Source organism: Nycticebus coucang, chromosome 2 (assembly GCF_027406575.1).
Source record: "Nycticebus coucang isolate mNycCou1 chromosome 2, mNycCou1.pri, whole genome shotgun sequence".
Classification (NCBI taxonomy): domain Eukaryota; kingdom Metazoa; phylum Chordata; class Mammalia; order Primates; family Lorisidae; genus Nycticebus; species Nycticebus coucang.
The window spans coordinates 24,345,607-24,371,637 of NC_069781.1; the positions used below are offsets into that span (position 1 = coordinate 24,345,607).

At 49.9% G+C, this 26,031-nt stretch overlaps 1 protein-coding gene across 4 annotated transcripts in view; it reads right to left on the minus strand.

Annotated features, from left to right (window-relative positions):
- RGS3 (regulator of G protein signaling 3) overlaps positions 1-26,031 on the minus strand; it is a 125,354-nt gene that overhangs the window by 77,364 nt on the left and 21,959 nt on the right. For 2 of the 4 annotated variants that reach the window (XM_053565231.1, XM_053565258.1), the window contains exons 6-14: positions 19,152-19,212; positions 17,942-18,038; positions 17,300-17,355; positions 10,411-10,492; positions 9,419-9,524; positions 8,292-8,643; positions 7,397-7,436; positions 2,506-2,702; positions 99-182 (exon numbers count right to left, since the gene is read on the minus strand). In XM_053565231.1, the coding sequence (XP_053421206.1) occupies positions 99-182; positions 2,506-2,702; positions 7,397-7,436; positions 8,292-8,643; positions 9,419-9,524; positions 10,411-10,492; positions 17,300-17,355; positions 17,942-18,038; positions 19,152-19,212 (1,075 nt within the window). Of the gene's footprint in view, positions 1-98; positions 183-2,505; positions 2,703-7,396; positions 7,437-8,291; positions 8,644-9,418; positions 9,525-10,410; positions 10,493-14,914; positions 15,399-17,299; positions 17,356-17,941; positions 18,039-19,151; positions 19,213-26,031 lie in introns of those variants that run through there. The other 2 variants (XM_053565241.1, XM_053565301.1) reach the window with 2 other exon arrangements.

Consider the following 26,031-nt stretch of genomic DNA (forward strand, 5'->3'; position numbering starts at 1 on the left):
CTTCTAAGACCATTATGAGGAGACAAAAGTGATGGCCTGGAGGAAACCAGTGAAGCCCGCCAAGAAATACCACCTGGGAAAACAGATGAGAGCCTTACCTGGGCAGCCTTGTTCCTCCCCTCATACAGCAGCAGCTCCTCTGACAACAGGAGGGTCCGGGCAGGGTTACAGAGATCTAGAGGCTGAAGCAGAGTGAGGCTGAGCTGAGAGGGCAATTCCAAGAGGCCTGGTGGGGCTGCTGGCGGAGGGGGCCTGTCAAAGCTAGCCACTGAGAGCCCTCTGACAGAGAGAAGACTGCCAGCCCTCCCCCAACCTGAGAACCACACGCCCCCTCATATGCAAGAAGGAAACAAAGACAGACGCTCCTGTCCTGTGCAGAACTGTTGTTGACACCTTCCCCACCAACTCTCACCATGACAGCTATGATCTCTGGCAGGAAGTCCCATCACATGCTTAGGCCACCTGCAGACCTCACCCCCAGCTCCCTGTCCCCTACACAGGGCTCCTCAGGGCCCTTCCAGGTCCCACACATTCTCCCAGCTGTCCTGTCCATGCCCGAGGAGGCATCCTAAGAGCCACATGCCAAGAGATTTGGTCACTTGAGTCCCTTCAAGGGCAAGTCAGTCCCTACTCTGCTTGCATAATACACTTGACCTGATGCCTCCTCAGCCATCATTTCCCCAGGGACCAGTTCTCACTCAAATATCTCACCCCAGCCCATCACCCAACCCAGCCCAGCCCAGAGGAAGCCCCCCAAGCTCTAGATCACCCGGCAGGAATTTTCCCTGTGAAGGTATATTTATAATATGGCCTCTAAGCACATGACATCACACAAAGATAGTGAAATTAAAATCAACTAAACATCACAGGCTGATGGCTCTTATAAACAATGTGAAGCAAAAGAAGTAAGACCCAGAAGAATAGACACAGTACAATCACATAACATCCCAAAGAGGCAAAACAAAACATGCTATTTAGGGAAACATACAGAGATGGTAAAACCAAAGAAAAGCAAGGAAATGATTACCCTAAAGTCAGGCTAGTGGGAACCTCTGATGGGAAGACAGGACATTAGGGTCAAGAAGAATTATTCTTTATACTGGACATTTAAGTGTTATGTCATCTTTAGTTGATATATTTCACAATTTAAACATTCTCATAACTTTTAAAAAAACCATACTTAATTTCTTATGAAAACTTTAAAATAAAAATGAAAATTAGCCCCCATAGACATCAAGAACTTGTGCCACATCCTTAGAAAGAGACCAACAGAAAGGCAAAGGCCACATCCCGCCAACGGTATGTCCAAGCAGAGGTATGTGGCCTGCCAGGGATGCGCTGTGCCCTAACACAGTGAGTTCTAAGGTCTACTGGACACTAATAGGCTCAGACCGGGATGTCAGGGAGAAGAGAAAAGCATGGTCAGAAACAAAGCCCTAAGGGCCATGTCACCTCCCTGCTGCTAATAAGAGGATGAAGCAATAGGATCTTTCTGGAACATTTCTGTCTGTAAGTTAAGGAGCCTTCAAAATGCGTACAGCCCATGACCCCAATCATTTTACTTATAGGAATCACTCCCAAGGAAAATAACCAGAAACACAATTTATGCACAAGGATTTCTATCATAGAGTTATTTGCAATAGCAAAAAAGGAGACATACTATCTGAACAGGGGACTGGTGAAATAAATGTAGTATGTCCACATAATAGAGGGACATGCAACCTCCATAAAACACAGGCTCAGAGAACATTTAATGATGTAGGAAATGACGTCAATGATTTTTATTTAACAGAGGCAATGGGATATAAAATACAGAATAAGATCTGTTGTGTTTTGCGTTTTTAATGTGTACATGCACACAGAGAAGACATCTAAATGTTCACATTGTTACATCTGGGTGATGGAATCAATGGTTATTTTTATTTTTAAAAGGTTATTTTTAAAGACGAGAGAAAAATGGAGAGGAAGAGAGGGAAGAAGAAGAGGAAGAAGAAGAAGGGAGGTATAATGAATCTCAGGCCACTAATAGTGGCCAGATGTGGGCAGCACCTGTGGCTCAAAGGAGTGGGGCAACGGCCCCATGTGCCGGAGGTGCCAGCCCCAGCCAAAAACTGCAAAAAAAAAAAAAAAAAAATAGTGGCCAGACATGTTCATAGAGACCAAGGAGACCAGACATGACACCAGTGCCAGGCCTCAAGGTCCCCCTCGGTCACCACCACTAGGTGAGCCAGGAAGTGGAAGCCTCAGCAAACCGGCCCCATGACATTACAACAAGCAGCTATTGTTCACCTGCCTCGTTTCCAGATAAAGGGGACGTTAGAAGGAGGATGGAGAGGACTCTCTTACTGCTGAGCTCCCCTGGACCCACATTTTCCTAGGCATCCTCCAAGCCCCAAAGGGTTCCCTCAGGCCTCAGATGAGGCAGCATTCTTGAGTTCTGGGGCAAAAGCACTCTTCTCTCTCACTTCCTCCTGAGGGAACCCTAGAGGCTACACACAACCTCACCTGAACAAAGACCGGGAACACCAGGACTTTGGGGGCCAGGGTGACATAGGTGCCATAGCTGGAGTGCGTAGCGTGTGGCCTCATGACTGGGCAGTTCTGGTAGTTCCCATGGCCCTTCATGGTCTGCACCGTCTTCATCAGCCGGGACTTCTTGCCCAGGCCCGTGTAGGATTTCCCCTTACTAGGACTCCCAGATTCTGTGGAATAGAGATGGGGGACTGTGAGGCATTTCTAGCACCACTGCAAATGCCTGTTCATCTGCGCAAATGGGGAACACAGACTCATTCCATCAACAACCATTTACTGGGCTGCGACTTTAGGCTGGACCCTGGGCACGGTTCTGAGACTACAGGGAGGCTTCAGACGAGTCTCGGGCCTCAAAGAATTCCCTCCCACTCTAGTGAGAGACGCTGGTATGCTGACAAGCAACTCCAGGGCCCGGAGCTGAGCTGGAAGCCACCAACTAGGATAGAGGCAGCAGTCCCCTCCTGCTGATCCAGGCCCAAAGCAGACTTACAGCTTGACCTCATGCTTTTAAAAATCAAGAAATATCTCCTATTTGAAAAATCAGAACATCTGGCTTCACTGGGCCCACAGTCCCATGTGGGAAAATCATTTGGGGAGAATGATGACCACTCTGTGTGGCAGGGCATGTGCCCCGCCCCTGTCTTGCCACCATCCCCACTGCTCCCTGCACAGGACCAGCCCAGCTCATCCACTCTGTTACTTCCCAGCCCCCTGGCACAAAGGCACATTCTCTGTAGTGATAGCAGAGACCAAGGGCTCTCCCAGGATATATCAGAGTCGGCCCTCTCCAGCCGAGGGAACTGGAACCACCTGGCTCACTTCAGTCAGTCTAGAGTAGAAGGGGCCCCTGCTGCCCAGGTCTCTGTAAAGAGTACAAGCTCTGAAGCCAAATGGCTACATTCAAATCCTGCTCCCCCACATAGTAGCTGGGGACCCTGAGTGACTTACTTCACCCTCCGGGTCTTGGTTTCCTCAACTCTAACAATAGCACCATGCTCACTGCAGTGAGAATACAAAGAGTCCAAGTTTTTAGACGAGACTGTGACCTATGAAGCCTGTGATAAAAGTTGGCTGCTGACTTACTGTTGCTTTTGTTATTGTGATTCTTTTACTTGAAATCAGGAGTCCCATGAAACTCTGGGAATCTCAGACTTCACCACATCCAGGAGGTACTTCTACTTAGCCACCAAGTCACAAATTATTGTCATCAGAAAAAGGAGAGAAAGAAAAAGAGAAACCACCCTCAGGGAAGAGAGCAGAAGTGCAGCTGCAGGGGGTCCCTTTAAGGGGGACATATACTCTTACCTGAACAAGGGGTGGTGAGCAGGACTTTATCATGTCCCATCAAAAGGGCAGAGGGACAAAACATAGATTAGCTGAAAAGTCAGGGATTCTTGGATACAAACAGATGGAGACAAACTTCAGAGCAATCAGGCTCCACACATGCCTGGCCCCTTCCAGGAGGTCCCTGCTGCCAGGTGGAACTGACAGGTCCTCCCTGACCTGGGTACCCAACCTGGGGCCCAGGGCCCAGGCCTCCTTCCGCTGCCCCCAGCCCTGGCAGCCAGTGGTGAACAGGTGGCCTGCCCCCAGTTACATCTCAGGGAAGCTCCCCACCAACGCAAGGCCCACGGCCTCAAAGGAAACACTCAACTCAGAAGGTTTCACACTTGCTTCCTCCCCCCACTGTGCCCCTTCTCACCAAGCCGGGTGAGAAAAACAAGTTGACTCCCCCCAACAAGTGACCACTGATTATAATCGAATCTGGGAGCCAGTATTCAAACCATGATAAGTCAAACCACTTCCTGCCTCTTCAATGAGTCCCTTGAAGAATAGAAAGATCATGAGCCTGAATGAGGTGGGGGGCGCAGATGAAAGGAAGAAGGTGCACAGCTGAAATAATCATCCTGAGCATCAAGATCTGCACTGGATTGAAGCTGGATAAGACACCGGAGCTGCATCCCTGACTCCCCAAGTCAGGGACTGGCTCTGCAACCCCAGCAGGTTCTTCCCCTCCCCCCGCCCCCTTCCCCCATGTCAGAGTTTTTCCACGGCAAAGTGAACATAATACAGATGGCTGCTGCACTTGCCCCAGGGCCAGTGGGAGGCTCACACAGACACCTGATAGGAAAGGGATCCTACTGGAGTATGAGTGTGTGAGGGATTCTCACAAACCCTAAGCTGTTTAGTAATCCACCCATCAGGGCTGGGAGAAGGACAGGTGCAGCTGCTTGGCCTCAAACCACACTGTGAATAGCCCCCCAGGGTCAGCCTGGATCTAGACAGCCTAATTTAACACGGCCAAGCCCAGACCAGAGAAGGCAAAACCACACAAGCAGGGGACTGACAAGCAGAGGACTGAGGCAAAATAGACAACAATTTAAAAGGTCATGGTCTTCCAATGCTGCCCCTAGTCTCGAGAATTTAAAAAAAAAAAATTTCTTCCCCTCCATAGACTGGTTGCCCAGGGCTATAACAGAATCTTTACCTAAGGCCTCAAGAGTCACAAATAAACTACCTGACACAGAACTCGGCCCTCGGAGAGAAAAGGCCCATTTTATGGACAAGGAAACTGAGGCCTGGAATGGTGGAGTGACTTTGGCCAGTAAGTAATATAAGTCAGAATCAACCCAACCCGGGTGATACTCGTCCTAGTGCCCCAGTCTCCACCCATCTCTGGATAATGTGTGCCAAGGAGTGTATCTCCAAAACAGGTTTTTGAAGTATCTTTTTTTAGAACAGGCCAGGTTGCAACCCAGTTACTGAGCTCTGTGAAGGAAATTCATTTACTTCCCACCTGCTACCTTGTGCAATTTCTGATCCAAACCCCTTTATCACTCCCTGTTTCTCTAATACCTGCTTCCCTAAACAAACATAGTAATTACCCAGCTTTCTTCCTGGATTCTAAGACAGCCACCCTACCCTTGAAGTAGCAAATCTAAGGCCAGGCCACCTTCACAGGGCAGGGGACAATGCCCAGGGCACCAGCAGCCCTGAGGAACATGCCAACCACAGCCAGGCAGGCGCCCCAGGTCCCGGAAGGGCACCAGACCCTATTCAACTCAGAATGGCTCAACGCTCCTCCTGAAAGGCTACCTCCTGACAGCCCAGCCAGAGGAGGAGGACTGAGAAGTTGGCCTTTATCTCTGGACAACTCCAAGTGTGTTTGAGGGACACTTTGTGCCCTGAATTTCACCCCTTCCTCTGATGCTAGGACAGAGAGCTATCAAGAATTGATCCCTGGTAAAAAGCAAAGATGGCCTTGGATACCAAAAGGATTATTATTATGAAGAATAAATGAAGTAAGGTCAAGATCTTAATACAATGCATTCAAAAAGTTACCATTGTTATGAACATCATCATCATTTCCTCACTTGCCCCTTTCCCTACAGCTAAGAAGACCATGCCCTTCTTGATTCACTAAGTATTATACCTTCAGAGGGAGTGAAAACATTGATACCATTTGGGAGCCATTTGGAAGACACAGAGGGATCTCTCAGACTAAGAAGGACCTGGCCGTGCCCATGTGCCCACTACAGCCAACATGTACCTCCAGCTCCCTTCCTCCATGTCCAGCCTCCAAATGCTTAGAGGCAGCCACAGTTATCCTTCAGTCACTCAACAGAAATTTGACTGAGTATTGCCAGGTCCTGGATCCAGCACGGGACAGACCCACAGAAATGAGCCAGGCTCGGGCCTTGCCTTTAACCAAGTCCCCTATTAGAAGTAGCATCCTCACTCTCACCTAATATGGCGACTAAAAGCTTTTTAAATACTCATGGTTGAATCTCTATCAGACTCCTCCCCACAAGGAACATAGATTCATTTCCAATAGACCAGGCCCAATTGCCCAAATGCTCCAGCCTGGAGAGAAAGAAGGTGATGTCCATCAGCAACCCTGAGCCTAATGGGAACCTTCTGCACCCAGCAAGGCACAAGCACTCTCCACGTACCCACTGTAAGCATGGTCGTCACGCTACTGATAGAGGAAAACGACAAGGAAGCAAGTCTGTGAGTGACCGTGAAACAGCCTCCACTATCAAGGAAGGAGTTCAAGGGTGTCCTGAAGGCACCAGAGGAAGGGCTCAAAGCACACCAAAGGTGAGCATCACGAGCCACCTGGCTGGTCTCTACTCTACAGGCGCCAGCTGGACTTTGAGCCAGAGCTCTCCACAGACCCATGGAGGGCCTCACGGGATACCCAGCCAGCTCCAACATCAGGACAAACATCTCAGGCTTTGTGGGAGGAGGAACTGGTTTGAAGCACAGCTTCAGTCCCCAGCCAAGATTTGAAGGCTAAAGGGAAAGACAGCGTGAAACAGCAGATACCTGTGCACTTCAAAGACAACCACCCTCTGTGTACCCTCCCTCCATATATAGGCTGCTACTCACAACCATTTTCTCACATAATCCTTCCCACAACCCTTGGAGGTAAGAATTATTAGCTCTATTTTACAGGTGAAGAAACCGAGGCTTAGTGAGGGGATATGATTTGCTCAAAGTTACACAGCTAAACCTCCAATTTGAGACTTCCCAGCTCCAAACTCCATGACTCCCTTCCATGCAGGCCTACGCATGTTGCCCACAGCTCCTAACAGGTATTGGTTGCTCAATAAAACTGGATGAACCTCAACTGAATGCCTGAGATTGTCCTGGTAAGATCCCCTCTCTTCCTTCTCAGTTCTGGCTTCAAGGAAGAAAGACACTGGTTCAGTGAGGGAGGAAAGAGTCTGTGTCAATGTGCTGGGTGACCTTGACTCCATCAGAAAGGCCTCTCAACTTAGAGGAAGAGGCTAGGCCAGGCCTCTCCTGGTCTCCACCATCTCTCTGGGCTAGGCGGGCCCTACAGCAGAGGCCCACTCACCTTCAGGGATAGTATCCTCCTGGTACACAGGTCGAAGCAGCTGCAAAGGAAAAACAGGAGAACCATCTCAGCCCCAGGAAAAGGCAGGACAGCCCAGCAGTTGCTGGACGCCAGGCCGGGGGGATAGGAAGTGGAGCACCTCAGGGCATGAGGGAAAGGTGGCAGTTCTGCTAACCAGCTGAGGGAGGGGGCCTGGAAAGGACAGAGAATCCCAGAATATTAGAGTTGAAAGAGGCTTTATGTGCCATGAAGTCTAACCCCTTGGTGAGTCCCCACCTTCCTTTATAGCAGCTTGTTCCAAATTATGTCTCACGGAACACTGAAAAGGTAGGATGCTAAATGCCATGCCAAAAAGGGTATGTTTGGGAAATGCTGGGTTGAACACGGGTGAACCACCTGCTTCACTGCAGGTGCCTTCAGAGCTTGGAATAAGCCAAACTGGCATTGGGAATATCTCAGAAGAGGAAGAAAGAACAGGCTATTTCTCAAACTTTTTTGACCTCTTCTCCAGTATATCCCATGGGATTAATGTCTGGAGGCAAGCATTCCATATTCTCACTGTATAATCATGCACTGTCTACTTTCACAACTCCTATGACAGGGGGCTCACTACCTACCAAGGCAGCCCATCCCACTGTGGGATAGCTCAGGCTGGTAGAAAGCTCTTCATTCTTGCATGTTGAAATCTTCCAGCCCTGCTCCTAGATCTGTGTCCTGAGGCCACATAGACCCTTCTGTCCTCTGACCAAGACAGCCTTGCAGATGCCAGAGCTGTCTCCTTGCCTGACTCTCCCTGCCCCTTGTAGGCTCCTCCAACACAACTCTGAGTCCTCAAGTCTTCCTGGCCTCCAGGGACCCAATGCCCTTCATCTTCCCCCACACCAGCTGTTCATACCTGGCTCCCTGGGTTCAGTGGGGCCAGGATGATGTAGTTGGGGTCAGTGGGGGCAGTGGCACGGGACAGGGCAGGCAGGGTGTGCTGGCTCCCACGCTTGGCCACCTCTGTGTAGCGCTCCCAGCCACCAAGCAGCAGCCCATCAGAGCTGTCACACACCAGGTGGCAGCTGTGGCGCTGCTCAGGCCGTGCCTGGACCCCGTGGGTACAGTTCTTCTCCCGCTTGTTGGGGGGTGACTGGAGGTCATGTGTTGATTTGCAGGAGGCCCGCCGCAGGACCCCACCATCTGGCCCCGGCTTGATCTGGGGCACCATGCGCCACACAAGCAGGATGATCTCACCAGGGCAGCTCCTGGAGGGTGGGGATCACACAGACAGGTTAAGCCTGGGGAAGACCAGTATCAGCCAGGGTAGGGGCCTGGGAGGAAGAGAAAGGGAGGAGGAGGCAGGCACAGGGGAGAAGCCCCCAGAGTCTGGATAGGAAGGGATGTGAGAGGCCATTTAAAGCAGAGACAGCAAAGGGGTTTCTTAGGTCAACTCTAATTGCCAGGTAGTGGCTGAGAAGGACCCTGAGGCCAAGGTCCAGCACCACACTCAACTGGGAATGATGTCTGTCATGAGCAAGATATAAGCAGCTAGGAGTAAGCAGGCCACCTGAGTGCAACCCCTCATTTCGTCATTCTAGAAGCAAACCTAAAATGGGCCCATTAGGGTTTTACCCCAGGGGGTCAAAATGTAGGGGACCCAAACATTTTAAAAAATAATTTCCTGATCATGCAATTGATACATTTGCAGCATCTACCCATCCTTAGAAAAGAATGGACTCAGCTCTTTGGTAGCAGAAATAATTAGCTAAAGTGGAAAGCAACCCTCTGGAGCCTTGTCATGAACCACAGGGTCTATTTGAGAGCTTCTTCCCCGCTGTTTGCTCTGGGATCCAAAATTGCTCTGAGCCTGAACCATCCATTTTCAAGCCAAGAAACTGATTCCCTGAGGAGCAAAGCGATTTGCTCACAGCTGGGCAAAGGAGGGACTACCAAGAGCAGGGCAAGGCAGTGAGCCAGGTCTGGGGGCAGAAGGAGAGTGTCGTCAGCCTGAGGCCCCGGCCGCCCACTGCCCCCTGTTACCGGATCTCGTGGGCCAGCTCCACACATTTCCAGTGCTCCACAGGCCTCTCATTCAGTTGCAGCACCGTGTCCAGCTGCTGCAGCCCTGCTCGCTCTGCCGGGCCCCCTGCAGGGACAAAGAAAAGCCATTCAGGGCCCACTCCCCCTGAAGCCCAAGACCCTCTCAAAGGACCCTAGTCCTCTGCTTCCATGGTGACCTTAGACAAGGACCATCCTTTTTCTCTCCATTTCTTCAACTGTGAAATGAGGGGCCAAACTTGGCAGCTCTCAGGGGCCTTGCAGGGAAACGCCCCTTTGCCCTCACCTCCTCCCTGCCTGCTTCCCCTTGGTGCTGGCTCACAGGCCTGCTGTCCTTCTTTCCCCAGGCCCCCTCCGTCCCTAAAGCCTCCAAGCCCCTTGAGAACACGTCCCTGCTGCGGGGCTCATGCGCTCCACTCACTCCAACCCCCTACCCCATTCATTAAGCACCATCCCATGCAGGCACTGGGGACACTCTGATCACTGAGCCCTGGCTTTTGCCCTTACGATGCTCACTCTGTGATTAAGAGCAATGTTTTTATTTGTGAAAAGCCGGGAAGGAATGACTATTTTTAAGTGCTAATTGGGCTTGGTATAGGATAAAATACTGATTCTAAGTAGTCTTAATAAATACCTTTCATTTTTCCGGCCTATATAATGCGGCCACTACCGTAAATATAGGTTTAGTTCCTGTTTAAACTGATAGATAAACAAAATTTAAAAACCTATTTCATTTTTATAAAAACAACCAAAAAAAAAAAAAGTGGGCATATTTTCCCTCAGTTTCACCTATGTTCATTTAAAAATATTATTCTTTTCATTTTTAAAATACCAGTTTGGAAAAAAGATAAAAATAAAAAATAAAATAAAATACCAGTTTGGGGCTCCTCTTTCTGTTCCAGGCTCTTGTTTGCAAAGCCCAGGTACACGGCAGGCAAGCAGGGCTGGCCTCCCCACACCCACTGTTCACTTACCAGAATCCACGGCCTGGACTCGGACGGGAGAGTCACAGCAGATGGTGAAGCCAAAGCCGTCCTTCCCCCTCGGGATGGTGATCTAGGACACAGCCCTGCCCAATCACTCCCAGAAGCTGGAGGCTGCTGCCCCTACCCCAAGGTCGGGAAGCCCACAGGCCCCACCCAAGAGCTACTCTCTTCTCCAAGGGAACTGGAGCCCAGAAGGAGCAGGCCAGCCTCTCATTGTCTCTATCTCAGCCCAAGCATCTTGGGCCCTCGGTTGTGGGCCAACCAGGAAGACTGAGCTCAGGAAATAAACCCAAACCAACTTAGGGAGGACCTGGGATGGAAAAGGTCTTAGAAGGGCAAACCTTGCCCTCCTCAGCCCCAGCCTCCCCAGTCCTTTATCCAAGGGCCCACTGGTGCTGCACACGTCCATCTTGCCTGTGGTTCACTGCCTGCCTTCCTCCCTTCTTTCTTTCCCAGAGGCTTACAGAGCACTGGCCCAAGGCTGGCCCTGTGCTGAGGGCCAAACACAAAGCCAGCCTGGTTGATGCCCTCCCTCCCAGAGCACAGAGAGGGGAGAACTGGGTCACATTCATTTAGCCTCAGGCCAAGGGGTCAGAGAGTTGGGGTTCTTGGGGCAGTCAGTGAGGCTTCCAGGGAAAGGGGGAGAGGAGGCACAGATAGGCCCCTAAACCAGCCACTGACTTCTCTGTGCCTGTGGAGGCCCGTGTGCTTGGTTCCCCAAACCCTACTTTCAGATATCCCATGAAAGTGTCCTGCTGTCTGGATGCACTTTTCAAACCAACACACAATTATTGAGCTTCTATTGCACACCAAGCTCTATTGAGGTACAGAGGCATGAAGCCTTGGTCTCTGGCTCCCTGGGGGACATGGGGTCCTGAAGCCTTTCTAGCACTTTCCCCAGTCTCCAAAGGAAAGCAGGGCACAAAAGCAATAGAGCAAAACACGAGGACTGTGCTTTAGACAGTCCTTTGTACTTTGACTTTGGTGCCACCCTTCACAATGGCAGGGACTCAGCAAACTGGACAGCCTGGCAGCAACCCATCTGCAGAAGGAGGCAGTGATCTGCTGGCTCGCTTGGGCTGCTAAGGCAGCAAAAGCCAGAAAAGGGGTTCAGTGGGGTCCTAAGAGACTTTGTAGAGGAAGTAAGACTTGGAGTGGGCCCTGGTGAGGCTAACTGAGGAAGAAGCCAGCTCAGCAAATCTGGAAAGGGTCAAGGACAACAGCCTGTCAGAAGACTTCTGTCTCCTGCCTTTACGGACTGTCTCTCCAAGGCTGGGCACCTGCATTCACTTGTGAGCCAGGCCAAGGCCAGCATGTGGAAGGGGAGTGGGAGGAGGCCGGGGGTGACAGGGGCCCTTGGAAGCTGTTGGGGCACCTGAGGCTCTGCTTCCCACCAGTCCTCGGGCCTGGATTCAAAGCAGTTTGTAAAACAGGAAATCTGACAGACAAGGGGAAGGGGGAGGGAGCAGGAAAATACCCCGTTCCCATAAGAATTCTGGGAAAACATGCAGCTAAGACAGGAAGAGAAAAAAATGGGAAAGAAAGAAAAACAAACCAGGGGGTGAGTGGGGAAAGCTAGAGAGAAGGAATGACCACTAATTGCCAGGCCCACCTGAGGCCAAGAGAAGATGCCAAGGGACTGACCCAATCCATGGGACCAGGATGAATTTTTAGGGGTCTCACAAGCCACCCTCATCCCAGGCAGAAGCTGGGGTCCTAAAATCTTTTTAGCACTTCCCTAGTCCCACCCCAACACAGTCCACAGCCCCTCCTGCCCGGAAAACAAGCACTAGCACCCTGGGCTCTGGGCAAGCTGTTTTGGGGCAACGGCTCCAGAGTTGAGTCTGGAGAGAAGGCGTGGGCTCCAGGAGGACAGCCTTCCCTCCCAGGCTCTGGTCCCTGTCCAAGCAGGACTGTGAATGATAGCCCCCTCGCCCTGATGGATGCCAGCCTAGGAAGAGCTTGCCCAGACAGCAGTCCACCTCTACTGGGGTGTGGAGGGAAAAGGAAAGGGTGTCAGGAAGCAGCCTCACTCCTAGCTCAGAGTGAGGGGTGGACTACATGAAGGAAGCAGAATTATGCTCTGTCCATCATGATCATCAACCACATTGAGAGGATAGTGTCCCAAAAAGGCCCTCCTTGCAGTTCCGAGGGGAATGCAGGGCTAGTTTTAGTATGTCCATTTTACAGAGAAGGAAATCAAGGCCCAGAGTGATAAGTGGTACCCTCTCCATCCGTTCCACCCCCTCCTGCTCTCAGCCTTCCTCTCTGACCTTGGGCCTCTCAAGGTCAGGGGGTGGAGGAGGTAGCCCTGCCCTGACTCCTCGTTGGCTCCTGGCAGAGGCTGTCTTTCCTGGGGATGGTTCTTGCTCTTTCCTGTCCAGGGCAGGAGCTGCCACTGCTCCCAGGGCTCACCCAAGCCTGTACTTCATTTTTGTACTCCTACCTGGTTTCTGATCCTCTGTCCTGCCTAGGCTTCAATCCCCACCCAACTCCATGTACTGAACACTTCCTAGATACATGCAGCAGACACTCAGCCAGGTACTTCATACATGTCATCTGCTTTACTCTCAGAGCATCGTGCTGCCTTTTATTATCCCTTTTATTAAGAGGAAAAGTGACTTGTTCAAGATCCACAATCAAAGAGGAACAGAGCTAGATTTGAATTCAGGTCTGACAAAAAAATTGGTGCTCTCAACTCTGCACTGATCCAGCCTACAGTCATGCCTGGCCCACTCGGATGGCCAGTATGCCCCAGTCTTCTGGCCCATAGTCCCAAAATGACCGAGGACTTCCAGACGTCTCACCCAGTGCTCTCTCTGCTTCACTGCTCTGCCTCCAGATGCTGGTGTTGCGGGGGCTACTCTGCCTGGCTCCAGGAGGGCAGAGAGCACAGAGTAGGGGCTGTAGGGCAGAACCTGAGAGTGGGGGTGGCTGGAGGGAGAACACTCAGGTCCCCTGGCAGGCAGATGCCTAGGCAGGGGTCCCTCTGGGCATCTCCCTGGATCCTATCAGGAAGGAGAGGAGTGAGGACCCACATTCCAGCGTGATCATTAAAACAGAGGGGCTTCTGCAGTTTGTGGAGAGAAGGGAACACTTTTACACTGCTGGTGGGACTGCAAACTAGTACAACCTTTCTGGAAGGAAGTATGGAGAAACCTCAAAGCACTCAACCTAGACCTCCCATTTGATCCTGCAATCCCATTACTGGGCATCTACCCAGGAGGAAAAAAATCCTTTTATCATAAGGACACTTGTACTACACTGTTTATTGCAGCTCAATTTACAATCGCCAAAATGTGGAAACAGCCTAAATGCCCACCAACCCAGGAATGGATTAATAAGCTGTGGTATATGTATACCATGGAATACTATTCAGCCATTAAAAAAAATGGAGACTTTACATCCTTTGTATTAACCTGGATGGACGTGGAAGACATTATTCTTAGTAAAGCATCACAAGAATGGAGAAGCATGAATCCTATGTACTCAATTTTGATATGAGGACAATTAATGACAATTAAGGTTATGGGGGGGAAGCAGAAAGAGGGACGGAGGGAGGGGGGTGGGCCTTGGTGTGTGTCACACTTTATGGGGGCAAGACATGATTGCAAGAGGGACTTTACCTAACAATTGCAATCAGTGTAACCTGGCTTATTGTACCCTCAATGAATCCCCAACAATAAAAAAAAAAAAACAGAGGGGCTTCTTTATATTTTTTAAATCAAAACAACCTTTGACCTCCCTTCCAGCTTGGATATCCCTTGCCTTCACCCTCCCTGACTCTATTCCTTTTTTATTTTTTTACTCTATTCCTTTTTTATAAGAAAAAACATTCCTTCACAGTTCCAGAAGAGGCTCTGGGGCTAAGAGGATCATTACTCCTTACTCTGTCCCCCTTTACAAAACTGAGGCCAAACCCTCTTGGTGAAGTTAGACTCCAAAGCCAGAGGAAGCCTAAGCCAGCACAAGGCATCAAGGCTACGGGGGAGGACAATCATGCACACGCACATAGACACGAAAACATGCTGGCCCACATTCAAGCACACACCAACACACATGCAGAGGGCAGGACGGCACCGCTGTCCCATCAGAAGTGGAGAAAGTTAGCGAAAACCCAAACTCCTCTCTAGAAACACCCAGCTGTTCATCAACTAAGCCATCTTCAATCTCAGGCTTGAGATGTCTTTTTTTAACCCACACTCTTCCCCAGATAAAAAGCACAGAAAGTCAGCTAGATAATCTCCCCAAGGACACTACATCACCAGCCGGTGGTTAGGTCATGTAGGGCCTCGTCTGACCCTACGGAGGGGTAGTAGGCAACAGGCAGGGCCCTGGGTCCAGCTCCTGCCTCTGTCCTCCCCAGATCAAAATGAGCCTGCAGGGAGCAGGGGAAGGCGAGGAAGCACTTGTGTGGAGACAGGTCCTACACAGATGAGCCCCACCCTCGACCCCCAGCGTGCCATAGGCTCCCCCCGGGCCGAGCACCCACCTGGCGGTAGCGGCGCTCCGAGCACACCTTGCAGAGCCCATTGAAGCGGTTCATGGCTGCGGGTCCTGCCTGGGCTGCCGCCCCATGAAAACGCTGCTCTCCCCCCAGCAGCGGGAGCCCGCACTGCGCCCGTCAGCCTGGCATGAACGCCCTGGGAAGCCCGCCCCGCAGAAGAATGGCAGGAAATCACCTCTCACCTCCCCAAGCCCTGTCTGTGCTGTGTGCCTCTGCACGATAAGCCCCAAGGCTTCCTGAAACCTCAGAATGACAAGGAAGAGGGAGAGTTTTATATTAAAATTCCTGTCAACTAGTTAGTATTCCCCCAGCCTGGCGGGGAGAGGGCGCCTTTGTTCTGGCTGCATTCTCCGCCATGGGCCACTTTGTGATTCCAGTGTTCTCAGAAACACCCCTCACTGGAGGGGAACCCAGGCAGAAAACGCGGCAGAGCAGTGGCAGTGCTGTAACAATGCCGCCTCCCCCTGCAAGTCCCAGGGTCCCCAGCAGTAAATCCGGGGGGCTGCCCCAGCCTAAAGAATCCAAGGACACCGTGTGGGGTTGCACTCACAGGCATCCCATCTCAAGACAGGGAACACAAAACATTGAGAGTCTGACTGCCACTCAGCAGCCACTTAAAAGTCAGTTTCCTCACCCATACCAGTGGGCTGCTGTAAGGATGTGGTACTATGTGGTGCTATAAAGTCCACCATGGAAGTCATTTTCAAAGCATCAGTCCATCCAGCCTCCTCATCTCACCGACAAAGAAGCTAAGGCTGGGAGAGATTATGATCATATAGCAGGAGAGTGGAGGGACTGGACCTGAACCTAAGATTGTGTCCCGCAGAGCAGTACATGGTAAGCCCAGCTCCCTTTGACCATCTCAGAGTCCCTTGGGAAGCCCACATCTGTCCTTGATGACAGAAGGTGACCCCATGTCCCCTGGGTGAGCCCAGCTTTGGTTGCTGTGTGACTGTGGGCAGTTTATCCAGAATTCTGGGCCTCCAGCTTCCCCTTACACAATGCAGGGGTTGAACAGGTGACCTATGGGGCTCTCTGGAGCCCTAACCAAGCCTCTGGCAGTCACAGTCTCTCTTTGAGTCCTAAAGATATCCCTGAGTGTGCAAACACAGGAAATCCAGTGCACCTGAGAACAAGGCCCCCAGGAGCTCACGGGCTGTGTACAGAATTGGTGTCAGTGTAATTCCCATGAATCACCAACAGCCTCCCTGATCACCTTCCTCTCTTTGCTCAGAAAGTACAGAAAGAGGGAAAAGGGTCTTTGCAGTTCCCTGGTGAAGCCAGAGGAAAGTTTTCCAACTCAATGCAGCCACAGAAAACAGACCAAACAGACCCAGCAAGTTACTCTAATTGACAGGTACAAGGCTGTCCAATACAGTAGTGACCAGACACATGTGCAGGGTAAAGTGAAATTCATCAAGCCAACTAGAAGTTCACATCAGTTCTTCAGTCACACTAGCCACACTGCTCAATGGTTACAGGCAGCAGGTGGCTTCCGTACTGGACAGTGCCAGTCTACACTGTGCCCTCAGTGAGGACAGAACCTTGGACTTGTTCTCAGCCATAAGTGAATTGAGTCAATGAAAATAAAAATGTTTTGTAAATAATACACCTATATGTAAGATAGTATTTTGAAACATATCGATGACATATCTTCCCAATGAGGTCACAAGCAGGAGGCAGTGTGGCCCAGTGCACTTAGGAGGCCACCAGACTTACTCAGAGCCTACCTCCATCACTTGCTGACTGTGCGGCCATGAAAAGTGGCATAAATGTCTCTGAACCTTATGTGTCCCCCTCATCTATAAGATGGAAAAGTAACAACCACCTCAGATGGGCTAATCAATTGCTGGGAGTTGGTTTTTCCCTCTCTCAGTTATCAAAGAAAACTATGGGCCACCTGCCATGCCCTATAAAAAGGATGACTTTTGGAGAATTCTCCCCAGACTCTGTGTAAAGAAGGTTCCTCTCCAGACTCAAAGCACTACTGGAGTGAGAACCCACTCGTCTTAGGTTCAGAATCACAGTTGCCCCCATGTCAAGTGGGCCTGAGAAGGTGATTCAGCCTCAGTGTCAGGGGAAGCAAGAGTCTAGAGGGCTATAGGAAGGGGAGGACTTGGCCTCTAAAGGCCAAAAGTCAGTAAGATCCAGACTCTTCCATTTCCAGGGGTGGAGTCATGGATAACTTGGGAAAGGCATTTATTATCTATAATACACCTTAGGAAAGTCAAGAATTAATCCCTTTGGAATGCATGGCTTGCTGAGTTTCAAGCACCAAATGCTGACCTCCTTAGGGTTTTCCAGGGCCAAGGAACTGATAAGGAGCAGATTAGAGTCCCCGGAGCAATGCCCAGGCTTGTCCAAACCTACCTTGAGTTTTTCCCCATTCTCAGTGTCCTCACCTCCTGGCGTTCTCAGCAGTGGGGCTGGAAGGTGACAGAGAAGAGTCAGAAGAAAGCTTCTGCTACCATATAAGGGTCCTTTCCTCAGACCACCCAGAATACAACACCAGACCAGAGGCCCGTGTGGCAGCCTGGGCTACTTCTGACCTCCAGGATATGGGGATGCCTGAGGCTCCAGCCAGGCAAGGGCTCAGGAGCCAGGGCTCCATGTGAGAAGGGCAGAACCAAAGTCTTGAGCCTCAGTGCTCATGGCAGGGCCTCAACAGAGGTTGGCACCCCAAGGTCAGGCAGCCCAGAGGGGATCTCTAAGACATGGAGTGGGAGGAAGCCACTAGGGAAGACCTGACGCCCAACCCTCTGTGAGCAAAGGGTAAGGGGAGCTGAACTACATGAGGTCAGGCCATAACCCTCTCCAAGAAAAGCCCAATCAGACAAAGGTGCCACAGGCAGGAGGCTGCCTGTAGCTAGCATTCCAGCAGGCGCTCACAAGAAGCCCTGCACCCTGATAACAGCCTGAGTGGCAGGGGTCACCAAACACAGGGACTGATGCTACCATGCAGGAAGGGAGGGAGGCGGCAGGTCTTGGGGAGGGGAACAGAAGCGGACATACATGCATCTCTCAGCGGCCGCAGTCGCCGCCTGGCCACCTTCAGGTGCTTGGTCCGGCCCAGGTCCTCCCTCAGAAGATAGTACCAGCCACTGATCTCCTATCATGAGAGAAAGAATGACATGTTCAGGCAGGAGGCAGAGGGCACAGGTCAGGCAGCCACTAACCACCACCAGTAGCAGCTGGACAACCCCCCTCAGGACAGTCTGATACTCAAGTCGTTTGGCCCCAAGGCTGCTACCCTGTGCCTCCAGGAAGCCTCTCCTGAGCTCCAGGCAGATCTGGCTGTCCCTTGTACACCTTCCCACAGCCTCTTACCCCAGCAGGACAGCCATCTATTTGCCTGCCTGCCTCCCCCACCAGGCTGTGCACAGGCCCTCTGACATGCCTAAGGCTGTGCCTGGCATATAGTAGAAGCCCAATAAATGTAAACAGAAGGGAGGGAGTGAAAGAGGGGTGGAGAAACCAAAAAGTTGGTGTCCCAAGGCTCCAGAGCCGTCTCCAGGAGGAATCTCTTTTCCCAAGAGGACTAAAGCCAAAAGCTGTGAACAGGAGATCACTGGACCCATGTGTAGGATAAAGGGTCCTTACCCATCTGCCCCATTCTGAACTTCAAAGACTCAAAGCTGGGTGGCAGAGCCATGAGCAGGCCACTGGGACACTTCCAGGGCCATGAGAAAGGAGTGGCTCCCTGCCCTGCTCACCACCTTCCAGTCTGGGGGGTGCAGTGCAGAGAACGGATGGATAAGGGAGTGATGACCTGGAGTCCTCACCAGCCTGAAGGAAAGCTCCACAGGGGATGCTGATGCATGTTCCCCCCTGCTTGATACAGAAATGTCAGACCTGGTGGACACATCAAGAGCTCCCCGTGGGCCATAGGTAGCACCTGGCCTTCCTCTTCCAGGGCAGACCCAAGACAGCTCTGGACCCCAGGGGACCTACTGATGTCCTTAACAGCAGACCTTGGACTCAGAACTTCCTGGAAGGATCGGGGTACCCTAACAACTGCTCTCTCACAAGACAAACTAATAAAGGGACCCAAATCCTCAACTAGGCAGGTGACACAGTGCTGCCTTCAGGCCACTGGTCCCCCATCTCAGTGGGGCACCCTCTTATAGACAGAACCTTCACCCAAGGGCTTCCAGACAAAGCCTGCCTGTGCCAGCCCTGGCCCAGATGAGATGACCCTGCTGGAAGCTTCCCTAGTACCCACCTTGTTCGGAGTCAGAAGGGACTTCACCCCAAAGCTCATGCAGCCGATAAGTCCACCCTGTCTGGGAGATCAACAAAGGCTTGAGTCAGCACTTTCTGTTGGGCTATATCGGGAGGTGGATTGTCAAGTATAACACAGGTTTGCCTAATGCACTGCGATTTCCAAAGCCTCTTTACACGCATTGTCTCATTTGATCCTTCTGACTTTGTGAGGTATGGTACAGAGGAGTTTCTATCCCCATTTTACAGAGGAAAAGACCAAGGCTCAGAGTTGGTTCCCTCCCCAAGGTCACAGAACTACTTAGAAGTCAGGTCGGGGGGTTGAGGAGGACTCGGGCCTCCCAGACCTCGAAGCAGCACACCTCCACTGCCCTCAGAAGCTCGGAACTACTACGCAAGTTTTAACTGTTCTGGTTAAGAGCTGGTCCCTGCAGGAATTTCAGTCTCACATCAGTTGGTAATGTTTAGTGGAGGAGAAAAGTTATGGGACCTCAAGCTCAAGAAGCTTTGTGTCAGGCTCAGGCAGGATCTGGATAGTTCTTAGATGGCTACAGACCAAGGTCCAAACCAACCTGACCCACCACAGGCACTGAGACCGAGGTGACCCAGCTGCTGGTGGGCAGGCAGGTACGAGCCAGGGTCAGGCCCCAGGGGAATGCAGATGTCGCTCAGGGGCTCAGTTCAAACTGGTTCTTCTTGGATAAGAGGTATCCAGAGGTCCTGGAGAATGTCCACTGTTGAGCCCCAACATCCCACGGTCAGGGACTAACAAATAATTGGCACCTTCAATATTAATGGCATATGTTGTTATTTATAAAATTCAAAAAAAAATCCTGCTATTGTTAAAGAAAAGGAAGTTTACAAAGCTGTAGTTTAACGAGAAGGATGCCCACAAAAGTACAAATAATGCATTTATCTGGTAGGTGGGATTATTAAGGGGTTTTGTTTTTACTATTTTCAAATTTTCACAGGGACCCAGCACTACTTTTGTAAGGCGGTGGGGGGAATCAGTATCAATGAATAATACCTTTAAGTACTTCGTCTATTCCACCACACCCTGCTCTAGCTTAGCACTAAAGTTTTTGGGTTTTATCTTTTTTTCCTGTTTTCCTCTTTCTTACCAACTTAGACTCCTTCAGAGGTTGGTTTGATAAATGTCAATCAAAAAACATCATGGGTATTCAGACTGCAGCAACCCTGGTGGTTGCCTTCAATAACTAAAGGACACACATGGAGGAGAGATTTGGCATGTCTTGTACGAGGGACAATATCAAACCCAAAGATGAAACAGGCTGCTGGATGGGGAGTGAACTCCCTGGAGAAGGGCCTCCCAGGAACCTGGGTTAAGGGGGCCTGGGCCAGGCAGTGGTTCTAACAGGAGTGTCCCACAGAGCCCCCTGAATGGCCTGTCTGAGATCCATGTTCCAGGGGTTGCTCCTGGCAAAACAAATCCAGCTGGTCCAAGGTGCAGTAGGGGCTTAGGAGGCTGGAAAAGGCTCTCCAGGGGATCCTACGGGGTACCCACCCATGCCTACCCCTCAGAGACCAGTGGTCTAGAAGGGCTCTATAAATGCATACTGTCTGGATTCTCTAAAAAGCCTGGCCGCTTACCACCTGACAATCCTAAGCAAAACAAAACTAGCTTCTCACAGGCAACCAAGCTGCATGAGGGGTGAAGATGCAGAATTCTGGGGGCTGGTCCTCAAAACTGGTCCACCTGCCTGCATATCCATGCTCTGACTCACGTGCACAGGGCCAAGGCCTCTACGTGGGGCTGTCCTACTCTTCCTGCCTCCATTTACTCCAACCACAGCTCCATCTTCTCCCCTCTCCCTTGCCCCTCTCATCATACAAGGCCATGTGAAAAATCTATTCAAAAAGAACAGTGCAGTCACCCCAATAAAGCAAGCCTTCCACATACACTTCCCCAGCCCACCACCAAAAATAAATGTCCTTCCTCTTGGGAAGTGGCCAAGTCTGCACCAACAGGAGGCAGTTGCAAGTGACCATCAAAAGGAGCAGACACTAATCTGAGCTGCCCTTCCAGAAAAGCCTCAGCAAGACTTTGCCAGTGTCCTCGTCCTGATTTAATGTTGTTTGTCAACACATTCACCTGGTATCTAGGTGCCCACACCGCCTTGCTGTGCACTTTTCTTTTACACGGGGTAATGGCTGAAACTTCAAGCTGATGCATTAGCATGGCTGCCTCTCCCTGCTCTTCAGTAAGTGGAATTGTCATTCCTTGGCACTTAGAGAATGTTAAATGGTTAATAGTCTCCCTTGAGCTTTGCTTCCTGCTAAGGGGCCTCCAATGATTTCATGATAATTCAGGCAGAGTAAATTGTCACAATTAACGTCCACAAGCAGGAACCTCTCTCTAAGTATACTTCAATTAGCTGTTTCTTCAGCCTGCTTTTGAAAAACAGGGGGAAGAAAATTTTCTTTTAAAAGCAGCATGAGTATATGGCGTCAGTTTAGAAACTTGGGAACTAGCACTCACCCGCTAGGGTGACTGCCTGAAATTTCACCAGGTGCAATGTTTCTGGAAACAAGTCTTGGTGACTTCTGACTGCTAAGACCTGAGCTCTGGACTAGGAGCACTCAGTGAAGACCCGACAAATGGATGAATCCATCATGCCTGTGGTTGGCAGGCACTGGGCAAGGAGCCACAGTGTTAAGGAAATAAGACAAACATGCAGGAATTTAAATAGCAGTTCAAGACAGCAATACAGCGGATGCCACAAAACAGGGTGAGATTGACACATGAACAGTGCAGGCAACAAATTCTGAAGGCTGGGGGAGGTGGGTGCAAGAGGTAATTTGGGGCTGAGATACTTGAAGAAGGCCTAATGAGTTGAGCCAGAAAGGACGATAGGAAGAGCATTTGGGGCAAAGGGGACACCCAGGACAAAGGCTCAGCTGTAACTTCATGCAGCACAAATGGGGACTAGTACTCAGTTTACTCCTGAGCCAGGGTGGCAGACCCACTACAAGATGAAAAAATGCATTAGGTTTGAGGAAATGCACTTCAATTATCTCTCAGGAGCCTTATAGTGTTACACTATTTAATCTTAATTTATTTTTAATTTGGTGACTTAAATTGAACACATATTTTTCCATTCACTTTTTTCTATAAGCTCAGTATCCATCACTGGTCACAAGCTTTCAGCCTTTAGGCTACTGTACGTGGCATTGATATCTTGTTTATTAAATGCATTAAAGGAGAGAGTACACCTCCAGTGCCCAGGACAGAGCACACAATAAGCAGACCTTCTGGAAATGTAGCTACCAAAACCATAAAAGATTATGTTCTTTAATTATACATACATACATATGCACTTTTTAACTTAGTACATATTACCATTTTCTGCAAGACTGTTCTCTGCCCAGAAATTCTGAAAATGCTATGATGGTTTTAGAAGCTTCAGTTTGGTTTTCACCACATCATCAAACAGAACTTTCAAATAGCTTAGTCCTATATTCAATGATATTGAAGAATCACTATTAATTTTTAAGTGTGATAACGTCATCACAGTTATTGTTTTAAGCCACCTTTAAGGAAGATATACCCATGAAATAAGATGATGTCTGAGATTTGCTTTCAGATAATCACTGGAGCAGAGGAGAGGTGAGGCAGAGATGAAATAAGATCGGCCACATACTGATAATTGATGAAATTAGGCTATGGGTATATGAAGGCTTATTAGATGATACTTCTACCTTTGCATTCATTTGAAAATGTCTATACTTTTTAAAAACTCACAGACCCTTGAAGCTGAAAGAAACCTTAGAGAACACCACATTGTATAGACAAGGAAACACAGGGCCCAGAATGAGAAAGGGACTAACCGGGGATCTCCCAGCCAGCCAATGCTAAGCCAAACCCAGCTGCTCTAAAGCCTGGCTCTCCACACCTCCCCACTTGATCACCATGATGAGCTGAAATCATCCAGCACTTCCCCAGAACTTCTTTATTTTTTTATTTTTTTAGAGACAGAGTATCACTTTATCTCCCTGTGGGGTCGTAGCTCACAGCAGCCTCCAACTCCTGGGCTTATGCAATTCTCTTGCCCCAGCCTCCCAAGTAGCTACAGGTGCCCGCCACAACACCTGGCTATTTTTGTTGTTGCAGTTTGGCGGGGGCTGGGCTCAAACCCGCCACCCTCAGTATATGGGGCTGGCGCCCTACCCACTGAGCCACAGGCACTGCCCAGCTCAGAACTTCTTTGTCGATAATCTTGTTTCTCTAATACAAGTTTATAGCTATCATTGGAAGGACGTGAGAATTCGTGAAACAGAAGGGGCCCTTTTATCTCCCCTTTGGTTTCAAATGGGACCACTGGGCTCAGCACCTGTAGCTCAGCGGCTAGGGCAACAGCCACATACACTGGAATGGCGGGTTCAAACACAGCCCAGGCCTGCCAAACAACGACAACTACAACAGCAACAACAACAACAAAAATAAATAGCCGGACGTCATGGTGGGCACCCATAGTGCCAGCTACTTGGGAGGCTGAGGCAAGAAAAGTGCTTAAGCCCAAGAGTTTGAGATTGCTGTGAGCTGTGATGCCACAGCACTCTCCCGAGGGTGATGTAGTAAGACTGTCTCAAAATAAATAAATAAATGTGACCACTGCACTTTTGGCTGAATGATTTATAGAAAACCACACTATACACCCTAAGAAAAGCAGCCCAAGGCCTGAGAAGCAGGCATACTAACACATTGCAAGTATGGCTTTGAGACATTAATAACCCATGTGAAGCGGTCCAGTGCTCTGTGATGTGGTTACGAGTGCCTGGGTGTGGTGCCAGATTGCCTGGATTTCCATCTTGCTTTCACTACATCCTTGCTGTGTTACCTTGGGCAAGTTACATAACCTCTCTGTGCCTGTTTCCTCACCTGTAAAAGAGCAGCAATAATACCTATCTCCTTGGGGATATGAGGATTAAATTAGAAAATGGATGCCATGTGCTTACATTAATGCCCACTCATAGTAAATGCTTAATAAATATGAGCCGTTATATAACCTTAAGGTTTTATCCTTCATAAGCCTCAGTTTCCTCTTCTCTAAAGAGAGAGACAATAATAACTCCTACCTCTCAGGGTTATTATGAGGATAAAACGAGATAATGTATGTAAAGTGCCTGGCACAGAGAAGAGTTCAGTAAATGTTTGTTTCCTTCCTTCCGTAATTGTCTTTCATGTTGATAAGTTGAATGTCGGTCCTTCAGAGAAGCACAATTTGATTTGAGAGTGTTCAGCAGAGCTGAAGTTTCCTGCGATCGCTCTGTCTGCCTCCTGCAGCTCCGAGGCCTTCTAGCTCAGAAATGGATGGATGAAGGCGGGAGTAGGCAGAGAGCACACAGAGGCTGAGCCAGCCTCTGCAGAATGGACAGAGTGGCAGGGCCCTCTGCTCCAAAGGCACGCCTGTCTGAGCCTGTTCTGTCCCTCTTGAGCTTTGGGCTGGGACTGTGACCATGACTTTGGCTATGCTTTGTTTAATAAAGAAACTCACTTTCCCAAAATAGGCAACAAGTGAAGACACTGCCCCCTCATGCTGACTCACTTTCCCCGGCCTCACTTTATTTTCTAAAGGCCATGATCTGCATTACTGGCTCCTTCTCCAGCAACTCTGGGCCTCACTCTGTTCTTACAGGAGGGGAGATCACAGTGGAACAGATGGCTCCTCTCATAGTTTGGGTTCTGCTTCCATTCTGCAGGCTTGCTAGATGGTCCTGTCTTTGCCTCTCTGAAAGTCCACTGCTGTCTCCTTCAAGGCTTTCCCGTCACATGCCTGTCCCTTCAGAGACAGGATTCTGACTCTTGATCCTTGATACTCAAAGCTCTTCATGGGTGGTCTCGCCTGCTCAGAATTTCACCCACTACCATTGTGGTCATAGCTTCCACGTCTCTACCCCTGGCAGAGACCTCTCTCTCCCAGAGCTCCAGGTTAGTAAAAGCAAGCCCTCCTACATACACAACTCCCACCTGGCTGCCCTCTGCATGCCACGCTGATTTATCTACCCCTCCAGTACCTTGTCTTAGCTGGGGACAATGCCAGCCCCCTAGGAGTTGCCCTAGTCTCCTCCCACTGCTCTCACAGCAAATCACCGCTAAGTACTATTGATTTAATCATCTAAATATGGGCTGAGTTTGTTTCCCTCCTCTCTATCCACAAATCCTCTCTCTTACCCCAACTGTCCAAAGACCTACCAAAATGACAGATCTAGAATGCGCATCTGTTATTCCTGACTGGATATCCTTCAGTATCTCCCAATGGTCAAACAGATTCCTGAATACCAAGGTAGCTGCATAGAGTTCATCACCTTGCCTACTTGTTTAAATGCAGATTCCTCGGCCTTGCCCATGAAGATTCAGATGTAATCAACTGATGTGGCACCCAAGGACCTGTGTTTCTCACAAGCATCTGACATGATTCTGGTGCATATTCGGGATTAGAACCACTGGCCCTTAGAAGAAAGCCCTCTCCAAAGAGCACCTACAGGATCATCTTATTTGGGTTATGCCAAACTCTTATCTGATCTCTAGCAGTCCCTACTTTGAACTTCACCCTCCAGCAACACCAGTGAGTTTTCAGATCTCACTCCACCCCTGCTCTGCCCTGCCCTTTCTACTCTCCTGGCTCTTTCTTCCATCCTTTTGCTGGTACACCCTTGAGATAGTACAGTGTTCAGAGTAAGGACTCTGGGGTCCACTGCCTGGGTTCCCATCCTGGCTCTACTGTTCACTGATTATGTGACCTTGGTCGAGTTCCTAATCTTTCTTAGCTTCAGTCCCCTCTTCAGAAAACTTAGGACAAAACCATACTCTTCTTTGAGTTTTTGTAAGAATTAAATAAGATAATTCCCAGTTAACCCCT